Source organism: Alligator mississippiensis, chromosome 1, assembly GCF_030867095.1.
Source record: "Alligator mississippiensis isolate rAllMis1 chromosome 1, rAllMis1, whole genome shotgun sequence".
NCBI lineage: Eukaryota > Metazoa > Chordata > Crocodylia > Alligatoridae > Alligator > Alligator mississippiensis.
Genome location: NC_081824.1, coordinates 189486723 through 189501289, shown reverse-complemented (window position 1 = coordinate 189501289; position 14567 = coordinate 189486723). Strand labels below are relative to the sequence as shown.

At 43.5% G+C, this 14567-nt stretch overlaps 1 protein-coding gene across 1 annotated transcript in view; it reads left to right on the top strand.

Moving 5' to 3' along the window:
• Positions 1-14567, top strand: part of FLVCR1 (FLVCR choline and heme transporter 1) — a 39864-nt gene that overhangs the window by 1712 nt on the left and 23585 nt on the right. The window contains exons 2-8 of the mRNA XM_006268124.4: positions 4357-4501; positions 7967-8107; positions 9899-9966; positions 10254-10357; positions 11976-12086; positions 13389-13494; positions 13971-14082. Coding sequence (XP_006268186.3) covers positions 4357-4501; positions 7967-8107; positions 9899-9966; positions 10254-10357; positions 11976-12086; positions 13389-13494; positions 13971-14082 — 787 coding nt within the window. The remainder of the gene's footprint in view (positions 1-4356; positions 4502-7966; positions 8108-9898; positions 9967-10253; positions 10358-11975; positions 12087-13388; positions 13495-13970; positions 14083-14567) is intronic.

Genomic DNA, 14567 nt, shown 5'->3' with positions numbered 1-14567 from the left:
CACTGCCTTTTATTTCCAGCTTCCCCCCAGAACCAGAGTTTCCGTTTTGCCAATGAATGAATGGCTGTTAATCTAGTGGTGGAAACTGCAATTTATTGCAACCCTAGTGTTGCATCAGAATCCTCTCTGTTCTGATTGGAGGGTTTACCAGGGCTTGTGGGGTGGGTGGGTTATTGCAAGTCAAGGTAGGTTTCAGCTGGGGGATTTTAATGAGAAGGAAAAGGAGTGTTTGTAATGCTAGATTACTTCTTGTTTTTAGAAACCATGCCAGGGACTTAACAAAACAAAACAAAAATCGTGACATCATTTTGTGTAGCTTAAAAGGAACCAGTTTCAAATGCATGCAGCATTTTTGTAGCACACGGTCATGTTTAAAAAAAACAAAACAACCCATGACTTAAATTTAATTTTTCTTTAACATTTCTAAAACAAAGGAGAAATGGCCTCTAGTTGAGATTGAAGTGAGATGAAATGTGTTTTGGGGTTTAGTTGATAATTGTACTTGCTAGTATGTGTGGACAAATGATAAAATACTGCAGTATAATGGAGAGGAAACATGATGGGACTGTAAGGCTGATGGAAATGCACGTGCTGGGTTGGCATGAATTTGAGGTGGGTGTTTTTTAGTCCACCTGAAGGAGATGCTGATGCATAATTCAGGGAGCTGCTTCCCCTGCTCTTCCCCCCCCCCCCCCCCCCCCCCATTCTCCTTACACATTTGTGGTTTTGCACCTGAGACACTCCCATGCACCTATCTCAGCTGCTTGTAGTGGGGGGGGGGGTGAATCATATGGAGACGCATATAAAGATAGGATGCTGTTCATGCGTGTGTGTGCACGCGTGTGCTGGGGGGAGGGGGAGGCAGGGGAAGCAAGAGGGCTTGGCCTATATATACTTATGGATTCCAAAGAGGCAGGTAGATGGTTGTGTTAGCCTGAAGTGAAACAGGGCAGGGTGGCACCTGATAGGCTAACTTGTTCAGAGAAGCATAAGCTTTCATAGGCCACAGCCTACTTTGTCCATAGCATCTGATGAAGTAGCCTCTGAAAACTTATGCCTTTTTGAACAAGTTACTCTAAGGTGCCATGCTGCTCTGCCTTATGTCCAGTAGAGGCATTTTACTTTTGATTCTGGTCTGGTGGACCTGTTAAAAGACCAATAGACTATATTGCTAGAAGAGTGATTCTCAAAACTTTAGACTCAAGGCACTCTGGAAAATTCCAGTCTTTTTTCCTATGGAAAAATACCAGAAAAAATTCTTCTGTTGCTGAAAGCACTTTGAAAGACTGCAACGGGTCAAAATATTTCAACACTGAATTCCTATTGGCATCTCTGGGTTTATCTTGTGAATGGTCTGTAGGTGTTTCCACACTAACTGCAATGTTTGGCACCCATATACTCCAAACAGTTTGCTGACATAGCTCTTCTAGGGAGGTTCTGAGTTCAGACAAGGATTTCTTCTTATAGTTTTTTTTATAGTTAAGCAGAAGGCAGGTTAATCTTGCACTGTAAAGACTGATTTAGGGTTGGTAATCTATGGCCCACAGGCCATACTGTGGAGCCATTGAATCTGACCTGTGGGCTCACTGGCTTTCAGTGGTGGGGGCCTTCAGCTAGGGGTGTACCGGTAGAGGTTTTAGGGGCTGATACCAATAGCCGATTTTTTTTTTTAAATTTATTTATTTATTTTTAAGGAGGCTTATCAACTCGGTTGTGGTGGAAGGGGAGGGGAGATCAACGTCCCCCATGGTGAGGGAAGGAGCCAGTGGGGCAGGGGTAGACGCAGACACTGGGAATGGGATATGGCTGTGGCTCATCCAGGGGTTGGGGTGGGTGGGGGCTGCTCCCACTGCTGCTTCCACGCCAGGAGGGAAGAGGGGGTGCCCCCAGATGTGCAGGGTGGGAGTGTGGGCTGCAGCGGTGGGCTGGGGCCGGGGCTGGGCTCAGAATGGGTGGTGGCAGCGCTGGGAGAAGGGTACGGGGGGATGCAGCCACCCCAAATTTTGCCATAGCCCCCCTTTCCAGCACTGCTGCTGTCCACCCCGAGCCCTGTGCAGCCCTGGATCCACCCCACAGCTGCAGCCTGCCTGCCCTGCCCCATGCAGATCCAGGGGCATGTGCCCCACACCCCCGCCCTGTGCCCTCCTTGTAGTGCGTACAGTGGTGGGAGCCCCCCTCTTGTGCCCTCTATACGAGCCATGGCTCCATCCTCTGCCCCACCCCTACTGTTCAGCATTTGCCCCTGCCCCATTCTCTCCCTCCCCCACCATGGGGGGACGTTGATCTGCCCCACCACGCCTCTCTTCCTCCCCTTCCACCACAACAGATTTAGCAGCTGTACGCAGCTTTCCATGCTCCTCACTGCCTGCATGCTGCACACACACATGCACATTTATAGGCCAAATTATCAGTTGCATCGGGCTGATTTCCGATGCAGCCAATTTTCTTTATATCAGAGCTGATCCGATATTGGACTGATGTATTGGTGCACCCTCTAGCTTCAGCTGTGGGTGCTCTCCCATGAAGAGTAACAATGGCAGCTGGGTTCTAGTACCTCTCTGTCCAGCTGCCTCTGACCGGAATGGGGTGACTTAGGGCTGCAGTCTAAAAAGGTTGTTGCCTGCTGGACTAACTTAGCTGAGTTTGTCTGTAGGGTGCAACTCTACCTTGTCTTCTGCCTGACTTTAGACCAACACTGCTAACTCCTCTCTAGTTGAACCATTTCCCTGAATAATATAAACTATGCTGGCAAAAGGATTTTTGTACTAATATAACTTAAATCTGTGGGGTTGCAAACATAGGTCTAATAATTAGGGCTGTGATTTTTGTTTTTTTCTTTCTTACATGCCACTAACCCTATGTTGGCCAAATATTGCAGTGCCTGAAAAACACTAGTTTGCTTTGCAGAAGTGTTCAGATTTTGCAACTGGGAGTTTTTTCCCATACTTCAAATGCTATAAAGTGCTAAGTACCCTTCCCTCCCCACCAAACCCCCCCCCCCCCCCCCGAACAGGCCCAGAGCCCTTAATTTTGGTGTCCAAAATCAGTTTACATCTTCCGCATTTATCTCTGTGCCTCATCTTGTTCTGTGAAGTGGAGATTACAGTTTCAATGTTCAGAGGGGTGTTGTTTGTGAATGTATACTAGAATGGATGTTGCTTGAAGAAATTCTTAATGCTGCGCTTAGTGCAGTGTGTGTGTGTGGATGGGGGGTGTGCTTTACGCCCCATATTGAGTGAAAAAGATGAAAGGAAATTATTTCTGCACTGTGCTCTGTCCATTCTGTGCACTGAATGAAGCAAGAGTCCTGTGCAGGGTAAAAAAATAATTAGTGTGGCATAATGCATATGCATGGTTGGAGGGGGGAGGGCAGAAAGTTGACAGGCAACTTGAATCCCGGCATTTTTATAATTCCTGAGTGCTTGATTTATTTGTTTTAGCCCTTAACAATTGTTTGATAAAGCTTTTAGATGCCCTTGTAATAGGAAATGCCTCAAATAATTTATGGTCTTTTTAGCTTAAAGGATACTTTCACACTTTCCTAATTTAAATATACTATGTTTGGATGAAGTAACAGAAATACAATGGAGAGCATTTTAAAAGAAGCTTATGCTTTTCTTCTGTCAGAGGAAAATTTTCAAATGCTTTAGTTTTACAGATCTATATACAGCTGCTTTATATAGATTTTAAGTCTCATTTTTCCAGTTTCTTGAATACAAAAGCAAATGGTGAATTGAAACTGGCCCAAGATACCAATCCAGCACTCTTACATTTTTGTAACTCTCTTTTCCATGCTCAACCATAAATAAAAAAGGTATTTCTTAGAAGGCGTTCCCATTTTGCTTGCTCTTTTGTCTTGATCAGTCCTGTGGTAAAAACCTTAATGTTGAACTTTGTTTCCTTAGACGGATTGTGATGTCAAATGCCGATTTATGATTGCAAAGGGAAGAAAGTCTAGCTTATAAGAAACTCAAGTCCTTTTTCACATGTCCTATACAGTCAGTTGCAGAACAGCTGGCCAAGTTAGTGTGAGCATTAAATGATAATGTTCTCATGTGGAATTGTCTCTTCATGAAAAGAGAACTCTGTGACTACTTTTCCGTGTCTCTTGTTACAAATGGCAGCACTGGAGTTGAATTCAGAAATGAAGAGGAGGAAAGTAGAGTGGGAAAATATTAGTTGTTAAACATCAGTAAAAATGACAGACTAACTATTACTTCACTAATGCATTCAGAAATTCATTCTCTTTGTAATTTCTGTACATACCATTCTGTGCTATTTAACGTTATAGGGCTCTTTATCATTTTGATAGCTGATGTTCAGAGGAAAATGGTACTTGTGCTTTTCTTTTTACAGCTTGGTACTGCAATAGGTTTTCTGTTACCACCAGTCTTGGTTCCAAATACGGTTGATGATATTGATTTAATGCAGCATAATATCGGCATCATGTTCTATGGAACAGCAATTGTATCCACAATTTTGTTCTTAATAACAGGAGTAGGTAAGTGACTTATTTTTTCTAATAATTTAAGCATAATAACTATGTGAACAGAATATTTTAACAGCTGCAGTTAGTGAAATTTAGAGCTGTTGTCAGAACAAATTGCAGTTCTTAATTGTCTTTCTTTTGCATTTTGGTTTTGGATCAAAAATATAGTGTAAGGTTTTTTTGTTGTTGTTGAGCCAGTTCACCACTTGTTCAGAGTAAGTCATGCAGGGGCGGGTGTTTGGGAAGTGCTTCTAATGTTAAGCTCTGTGCAAGTATCTAGGCAAGTCAAATTCACCTCCATGTTTTGTTTGGTTACAAACAATAGTATTTGCAAGCATTTAGATTATACTGTGGACTCTTGTATTCTTAAGGTTTGTGGGTTGTCATATGACCTAAACGTCCTTGTATTTAGTCTAAAACAAAAGGTTTCGTGTAATAGGTTTATCAGTGAAAGAGTGCTTTTGTTGGTCTAGATGGTACCAGTTTACTGAATGAAACGCTACGCTGTCAAAAAGTACACTTCTCATTACAACTGTCTACACTAATATTGAACTATGGCACCTCAAAGCACTGAACGCTTTGAGCTGAAGTTATTGGGAGCCACCTGGCCCCAGTGAACTACTTCAGTTTCTTTTTCTTTCTCTGTTTTTTTCGTGGCTAGTTCCAGGTGTAGAAATGTAAAGCTCATGGTAGAAAAGCAAAATGTTCCTGTTGGACTGCAGCAGAATTCACCTAATTTATTTGGGTCTCTTATGCCCATTCATTATTAGAGGGGACAAGACCTGTTGTTATTCTGATCGTTTCACTTTGTCAGGTGCTACAACTTCTGGATGTGTCAGGAGAACTCTAAGCGTCTTCAGATTGGCTAGTCCAGGCAGACAGCTCTGTTATATATTGCAAACTAAAGTCACCTTGGATCATGGGACACTTGCTGCTCTGTTCTAGCTTGTTCCGTGAAGCTGCATATCCTTTTGTAGTCCATAAAACTAGGGGCTCTTCTCAGCCTGCCCCACACAGATCTGGGGGCACAAGTGCCGCCTCCCCCCCCCCCCCCCCCCCCCCCCAAAATGCCCTCCCAGATGAGCGGCGAGAGCAGTGGGCCCCAGCCCCTGCCCCAGCTCCACTCCTCTCTCACCATGGAGGCCTTGATCTGCACTCCCCCACATTCCTTCCCTCACCCCTCCCCTTCCATCACACCAGACTTACCAGCTGCACGCAACTCTCCAAGCTGCTGGGTTGATATCTGAAGTTGGATCAGTATTGGCCAATATACCTCCTTAAAAATCAACTATCGGTATTGGCCCCAAAAATCTGTATTGGTGCATCCCTAGGCTGGTCCAGTAAATTACAGAAAACCCCCTGTTGTGCTTTTACAGTTCCTGGACCATTGCAACTACAACAACATTTGAGTGCTTTGCCTTATTGAATTGGATGCTTTTCTTTTTGGACCCTGTCTGCCTCCCTATGTTAAGGGAATGCTACTTCTGTGAAAGACATCTATAAGAGCATTTCTTGTGTTCAGGCTTTGTTTGCAGAGCAATTATACACTTTCTATTTTGCTTCTATGCCCTCACCCTATCCCTAAATGGGAAGGGGAAAGCATTGGTAAATCATTAAACCCAGCTGACTGTCATGTGAACAATTATAACAATGTTTTTACATTTGCGGACTATTGAGTTAGCATGGTATGGCGATCTTTATACAAAACTCAATAATATGTTAATGTCAGGGTTTCCAGGAGTTTGGCCATTTCAGAGGGGCAGTCCTGGGTGGCAAGCTGCATAAAAGGGGCTTACAGGCTGCATTTGGCCAGCGGGCCACTTTTTTTGGGAAGCCCCTGTTCTTTTATCCGAAGGATCCCTAAACAAATCCCAGAGCGTAGCTAATGGTACATTTACAAAAATCCAACTTCTAATACAACTTCTAAACAAAAGTGTTTATACTCTTCCACAATTCCCCCTTTCCCTTACCTCCGCAACACGCAGAGGTAAGTTTGAGAGAAACCTGCACCAAAGCATGGAAGTTTAAGTACCACAATATTCTCTTGTTGTATACCTTTCTGTCTGCATAATGTAGAATTTTTAAACATTTGAGGGTGACATTTGCCCTTCTGTAGTGGATCTGCATGAGGCATTATATACAAAAGTCATGCCCTGTAAATTGGGGTGTAAATAGTATATGGAGGGTATGGATAATCATATACTTAGCTTCAAAAGGGGAGGGGGAGCTGCTGCTTTGGAGTACTGCAGCAGCTGTTAGGTTGTAACTGTTAGATAGATGTTCAGGAGCTAGTAGCCCTACAAGTGTAGCAAAACTTCCCCAACTTCGGTGCTGCTTGAAGTTGGGATGATTTTGCCACAGGCTTCATATTGCTGCAGGCTTATACACAGGTCACATTTACAGCATAATACCTGTTTGACAGTCCCCAGCTTCACTAACCTCCCCTTCCTTTGCTCCTTTTTTGAAGCTGCTACATGTGTACGTTTGTCCATATACGGTCTTGTACCAGTCTTCCTCAAAGGGAGGTGTCTCTCTTTTAAATCTTCTGCCCTTGTCCTATATGGTGCAGATTTGAGGTAGAAAAGTTATTCTGCTCCTATAGCTGAAAAAAGGAGCCAGATGACTCTCTTCTGGCTTCTGAAAACAGAACACGTAAATATTTATGATGCAGAGTAGATCATCTAACTTCTGCTTCCTTTATAAAGCAGTTGATTTATCCTGAAAATATTGAGTAGTTTTTATTTTTTTCTGAATGTGTCAGTTGTTAGCAATGTTAACCAAAAGGGATATCTCTCATCTAACTAGGGTGCAAAGAGGCTTTGAAGGAAGAGAGCAGACTTCCTCTCCAGTACAAGAACAAAATAGGGGGCGAGGAGGAGGAAGAGCCATCAACAGTTTAAACACTTTTTTCTCTTTCTGCCAGTCCTCTAATGTAAGGACAATAACACAGATTAAGTTTTCACAAGTTAAATGTGTTCTTTGCTTATCTGTGGGGTCAATCAGAAAAAGGCAAATGAGCTGCAGTAATCTAACTCTCTCTTTTGATGGGTATGCAAAGTAAGGGAAATTTAAATCTTTTTAGAAATTGCCCAATATGCAAAAAGAACCTCTGTGCGAATCTGTCTTAACGCTCGAATTACAAGACTTGAGCTCTTTCATGTTATTGAACTATGGGTGGCTTGAGATCTGTTTAGGGAGGTGCTAATGCCCCTTTTTGCTTATATCTGCGGACTCCAACTGCAGATTGGACTACCTGGTCCAGCACAAGGGCTTGTATTTACCCTGCCGTACATGAGCTTTCAAGTCACCTAAAAACTGAAAAGAAAGATTTCTCTGACTATTGTGACAACTTATAAAGCTTGAGTAAGACTCTCCATTTCATAAAGCCCATTAGACCACAATATTTTATGTCTTCAAATAAAATCTCATGACCTGTAAAGGTGGGGAAGTTGAAATACTTTTTCTTTTCTCCAACAGTGTTTGAGGAAAGGCCTAAATATCCTCCAAGTCAGGCTCAAGCAGTTCTTCGGGACCAGCCTCCTGAGGGCTACTCCTATAAGCAGTCGATAATTAACCTGTTCAGAAATGTTCCTTTTGTGCTTTTGCTGATAAGCTATGGTAAGTGGTATTGTCTGACTTTGCACCCCATCTGAGGACAGGAATGTGGGGATCCTGTGCAGGGAAGCACATGTGCCCCCACATTTCTCTGCTTCCTAGCTGCATGCTCCTGTGACTGCATCCCCTTCCCGCCCTTTGCCTATACTGTCTTCTCCACCTCCCCCACTCAACAGGGATAGAGCCGGGTTGTCCTGGCTCCTAGCCCCACCCCTGCTTACAGCACTCTAGCAGCAGGTCAGTGCTGTGCAGGTCAGAAATTGTATTGACCCTTAATTTGGGAGTACACACAGCATGTTCCAACTTGAGACCACATAGTCCATAGATTTAATGTCATAAGGATAATGTTCAACAAAGCCCTTACTGTTAGGAAAAACCTTCACATACGAGGGCTTTCACTTGCCTGTGTCCATCTTTGGCTTAGTGAACTTGGATCTCCAAACCTGTCAACCTAGTTCTCATCTAGCTAAGTAGTGGCTTGAAAGCAGATCTCTGAAAGCCTGAGGACAGGTTATAGAGGTGTGATATGTATAGAAACAGAAATCGAAAATGTGTGCAGTAACTAGACATCAGACTGGTAGCTTGAATGTCTATATTAGGGGTTGGCAAACCCTGGCACACGTGCTGAACGTGACATGCGAGGCCATTTTGCTTGTCACGCTGCGGTCAGCCATGGCTCCAGGAAGCTGCTGCCAGTGACGGAGCCCAGGTTGCTCTATTCAGGGCTTGCAGTGTCCCAACTGCGTGCTGGGAGCAGCTCAGAATCCCGGCTGGCAGCAGCTCCCCAGAGCTGGGGCCAGCTGCAGCCGGGAGGCTCCAAACAGTTGCATCAGGTTCCGGCACCAGCTCTGCACCGGTGTGTGCAGGCGTGCCTCTGAGCGGGTGGTGGGGGCGGGGCCTGAGGTAGCACAGCCCTGGTCTCTCCCCCGCTCCGGGCACAGAGGTGATGAGCCCAGTGCAGCAGTTTGTAGCTAGCCCGCTGCTTGCTGCAGCTGCCCAGAGCCCAGGCTGTTTGCAGCCGCCCTGGTTCTGGGGAGCTGCTGCCAGCCCGGGTTCTGAGCTGCTCCCAGCAGGCAGCTGGGACGCTGCAAGCCCTGCACGAAGCAGCCTGGGCTCTAGCAGCTACCCAGTGCCGGGGTAGCTGCTGGTAGCCACAGAGCCCGGGCTGGGCGCCAGGGGCTTTGGGTGGGGGGCCAGGGGCAGCAGGGCTGGGCGCCAGGGGCTTTGGGTGGGGGGCCAGGGGCACAAGCAGGGCATCCTGCCATGTACCCCTTGCCCTCACTTTTTTTTTCTGACATGCCGACACTCCAGCACCTTCCGAGGTAGGTAGGCATTATGGTGTTTTTTGGCATTCTGGCCAAAAAACATTGCCTACCCCTGGTCTATATACTTAATATTGCTATTCATGTTAAACGGTGATTCTCTGCTAGGCTTCTGCAGCACCCTGGGGTTCCTTGAGATCCTTTCAGGAGTGCCACACTGTATTAGTACTAGTAGGTGTGCAAACTCTGAAACTTTAAGTAGGAAGCTGTAGTTAAAAGCATTCTGACCTGTTGTGGTCTCTTGGAGCTATTTGCAACAGAAGAACTGCTCTCGTTTTTCCGTAGTCAGATCAAATTAAAACTAAGAGATGCTTCTTTTTCCCAAAGGGTGCCTTGACTCTACTACGGGGTACCTTGAGTTTAGGTTGAGATTGAGAACCACTCATTAAAAAAATATATTATTTGACTTATTTCTGACAGTTATTTTTATGACACAGTATAGTGTGTGCATCACCTTGTCTTGTTGTTTTAGGTATCATGACGGGAGCGTTTTATTCCATTTCCACATTATTAAACCAAATGATAATAACTCATTATCCAGTAAGTGGTGTTTTGTATTTTTTTTTTTTGGTTTTTACCTTTTCCCCTTGGCTCCTTTGCCTTTCTTTAACTGTATGGATAGCATGTAGAATTGGTGTTCCATATGTCTGAAATGCTTCAGTGAGTAGGGATTCAGCACTTCCTTTGTATTTTGAAAATGTCTTATGCCATACAGCTATTGATTGAAAGATTGTTGATGTTGTACTTATGATAGTTAAAGAAGACTGAGCCACAGTCCCTGAATAGAAGTAAATGTATTAAAACAGTATCTAAATATCTGTTGCAAGGGAGAAGAACTGAATGCTGGGAGGATTGGCTTGACCCTGGTAGTAGCGGGAATGGTGGGTTCCATAATCTGTGGTTTGTGGCTGGATTACACAAAAACATACAAGTAAGTGGTGATGAGTGGGTTGGGCAAGGGTAAAGCAGATGCAAGGCTGTTTGGGAAAACGTTCTATTTTGTCACTTTAAAACAAAATGAAAATGTAAATGTGTATGACTGAAGGGAAGAAACTAATTGATGATCAAATAAAGTATATTCCTGATCTGTCATCAGCTTCGAGGAAATGCTGTGATGAAGACTCTGGTTACAGTCTGAAACTCTCTTATTGGGTTCTGCCCACCAGAAGTGTGGTAGAGCTGGGTTGAGTTCTGCACTAGCAGGGAGTAAGGGAATGATGGTGACTTTTAAGGAGTGTTTGTCACTTCCTGTGCCTGGAACATGTGTAGTGCAATTTTAGCAAAATAGGAAAGACATCTCTGAATGGGAAGGAAGGTGGTACTTCCAGGATCTTTTATTCCAACTCTGACTTGTGAGATTCATTCTCTGGGAGAGCATATAGGCTCAGGTCCCATGCTCTATTGTCATTTTGTAAAATAAAGAGTTTAATTGAAAGATCATTTTTTGTATCATCTCCTGTTTTAACAAGCCCAAACCTTGTATAATTTGGGTAGTATGCACAGGACAGAATACTGTTACAGGACACAATTCTGTTGTGTATCATGCTGTGGCACACTGCAAAATTGCACAAGGCAAATGTGAACTGTATAGTTTTTGAGGTTTGAGCTTTGTTTGTTTGTTTTTGTTTTGTTTTTTAATCCCTTCCCAACCAAGAACTTTTGATCCTAGGGTAGAGTTCTTTCAGTGACTCTTTCTTATAAAATGTGGATATTACTTTTAATAGCCTTAGTTGATATTAAGCTGTGCAGTGGTTGCTTGCCTGCATATGGATTATTTTCTAACCAGTGTGTTTCATGTCTCAGTTTTTCAGACTGTAACCATCAATACAGTTTTTTAAATTAATAGTGAAATCAAAATCGTCCTTAAGATGAGTAATGCATTCTAACTGGGCCTGCTTTTCTTTTTCTTAACTGAATTTTAACTATTCTTAGTACCAGTGTTCAGCTTGGGTGCTGGAGCTATGGCTTGTTATGCACTTCAGCAGTGTGGTTCAGGAGGTACAACAAAGAAGGGAACTAGAAAGGCCTTGAGCTATTAGCTCTCCTAATTGATTTGTTATCTGAGCAAGGCACTCGGCCCCAAGGCACAAGATACTATATAATAGTGGTGCTTAACCTTTTGTCCCTATGGGCTGGTTGAATGGCACAGGGCCAGTCTGCAAGGGGTATCTGCAGGGCACCTCCTAGATCCTGCCCCATACTGCCTGATCTAGCATATGGGACCATGCTTTCTGGCCTTCTGGGCTCCACACTGGTCCAGACAATTTGGCAGCAGGGGAGTGGCAATTAATCCTGCCAGTGCTCTCCAGCTGCCACATTTTTGGACCCATGGGGAGCACTCCTGTTCTATGAGGGGTGGGGGGGAAGAGTGGGTAAGGAAGGGTCTGGTTCTCCCTGAATTGCATGGTATATCCGAGTCAAAACTGCCTCAAGCAGATTGAAAAAATCATGGTGTTTCAGTTGTAGTAAAGACAAGAGTCCTATAGATGTATGTGATGTCTGGCAGTATCCACTTTCTTTGTTTAATAACCTGTGAATTTTATTTGCAGACAGACAACTTTGATGGTTTACATTCTTTCTTTTATTGGAATGATCGTATTTACTTTCACCCTCAACCTTGGCTATCTCGTGGTAGTGTTTGTGACCGGAGGAGTGCTTGGGTAAGGAACAAAAGGGAAGGCCTATTGTAATCCTAATTTAGGCAATATTTGAGATTTATCTAATCTGCTGTTGTCTCTCTCACTGAAGGACAACCCCCGTAAATATATTATGTGTAGCCTGTCTTCTGTTATAGAAATGGTGAAGCAAGTTCTTGTTTCTGTTAAAACAGCAGAAATCTAGAGCAGCTCAGCTGATGCCTGTGGATTTACTCACATGTTTATACTCATGCACTCGCATTTTCTTGTCTACTGCTATAACAAGAGATCATACTTGAGCCTGCCTTATGGGCCTGATTCAAACCTGCTGAAAGACATGTCATTCTTTTGCCTTTGGGCCGTGGGACAGGCCCTGTGTAAACCAAAGTGAAGGGGATTGAATCTAAACTCACTGCTTTGTCTATGATTTATCTTTTGGTAGCACTTAAAATATTCTCAGCATATCCCAAATGCAGAGGAAGGTGAAGTCCTTGTCCCAAAGTATATAGTTTGGAAAAGCTAAGAAGGGTGGAAAAAAAGGATGCAATATACAAGCAAAATATTTACAGTGAACTTCTGCTGTTAGTCTTCTAACTTTCAGTTTAAAAACTGAAGTATGCTAAACTTCCATTCCCCAGTCCAGTCATTTTGTTGCTTGAGTTTCCCCAACACAACAGCATTCCCCAGGTAGAATTCCATACTCCTAAGGCATTCTCTGTTGATAGCTATTTTCTCCAAGCTCTTTGATAAGTGAACTGTTTGCTTAAATAAATTATGAGACCAAGTTTTGACTACTTATGTCTTGCTTAAGTAAGGGAAGTGAAGTGGCTTTTTTGGACCAGAGAAAAAAAATGGGGTGCTGTCCTCTGTAGAGCAGTGATTGTCAACCAGGGTGCTGTGATTCACAAGATTTAAACCCAGAGATTTAAAATGGAAATCCACTGTTAAAACCATTCTGACTTTTCTGAGTTATTTGCAACAGAACTAAGTTCTGATTTCTTTGCTCTATTGCATGTCCATAGTCAAAACATGAGTGAAAATGAAGAGCTGGCATTTTCCGAGAGGTGCCTTGAGGTTAAAAAGGTTGAGAATAACAGGGAGGTGGCTTAAAAGCCTGGATAAATGTGTTTAGGGCTGGTGTCAATTGGTGGGAAGGGTCAGGAAAGAGGAGGCAGATCTTAAAATGAAGTTTTAAGAAAAGAGAAGGGCAGAATTGAGCACTGAGTTTTACAGTCTTGAAAGCAAATACAGAAGACTTGAACCTAGTAGTTCTGTCCAGATTTTTGTCTCAGCCACATCTTTGATACCTGTTTGCTATTTTGGCAGTTTCTTCATGACTGGCTATCTCCCTCTTGGCTTTGAGTTTGCTGTGGAAATTACATACCCAGAATCAGAAGGAACTTCATCAGGACTACTTAATGCTTCAGCACAGGTTATTTTATGATTATAATGACTGAGCTTCACAGCTGTTGGCCTCTGAGCTGCATGCAGAGCTGCTCTCTTCTCTGGCTTTCATGTCCTGTCCCCACATACCAGAGAGCAGGGCAGAGCAGCTCAGTGTTGAAAGCTGAGGGTAAGCCTAGGACTGCACGGGTACACGATGCAGTGGGGTGGGGCGCACCTGCATGGTTCAGTATGAGTGTTTGCATGTCCTGGAGTGGGCCTGTGGCGTAGCCTGTGGGACACTTGGCTCCTGGCTTCCTAGAAGTTGGATAGCCCTGTTGTACAATATTGAAGCTGGTCTGCTGCAATGTTTGAAACAGTGTAGATTTGGCTACTACTAGTTGTACTATTTGTTGTATACTATTCCTACCTGTAACTATATGACCAGTATACTAATCTGAATTTTCATAAATGAAAAGAATACATGTCTTTAAATGAGACTAATATTTTGAAATTATCTTACAGATATTTGGGATCCTTTTTACACTGGTTCAAGGAAAGCTCACATCAGCCTATAGCCCTCTTGCAGGAAACCTCTTCCTCTGTGCTTGGATCTTTGTCGGCATCATTTTAACAGGTAACTAATCTTGGTTGTCAGGTCATCCTTAATTAATTGACTGCCTTGTCTAGAAATTTTATTGTCCCATTTTAAGGTAATGAATTCATGTGTGGTTGTTGGATGTCTCCAACAAAGCATAAGATTTAGATGCATTGTTTTCTGACCTGCATCAAAGGATGAAAGCTATTCCTTATTAAAGTGGCTTTTAATGTTTACTATGGACATACCTTATACAAAGAACAATACTACGGATGTGTTTAGTCATCTTTGGCTGCATAAAGTTTGTGAAGTCATCTTAAGGCAGGGTGGATTTGCATCTTATAGACTCGCGCAGAGAGAGAGAGCATAATTGTCCTAGAGCCCAATGTGAAAGGACTCGTGCTGAGCAGCATATAAAATAGAGAGACTAATTTGAATAAAAAAGGTGAGGGAGGGAGGGGGAGCACTTCTGGGAGGGGCAACCAAGCAATAGACCCATAGGGACAAAGGGGTTCCAAAAGTTG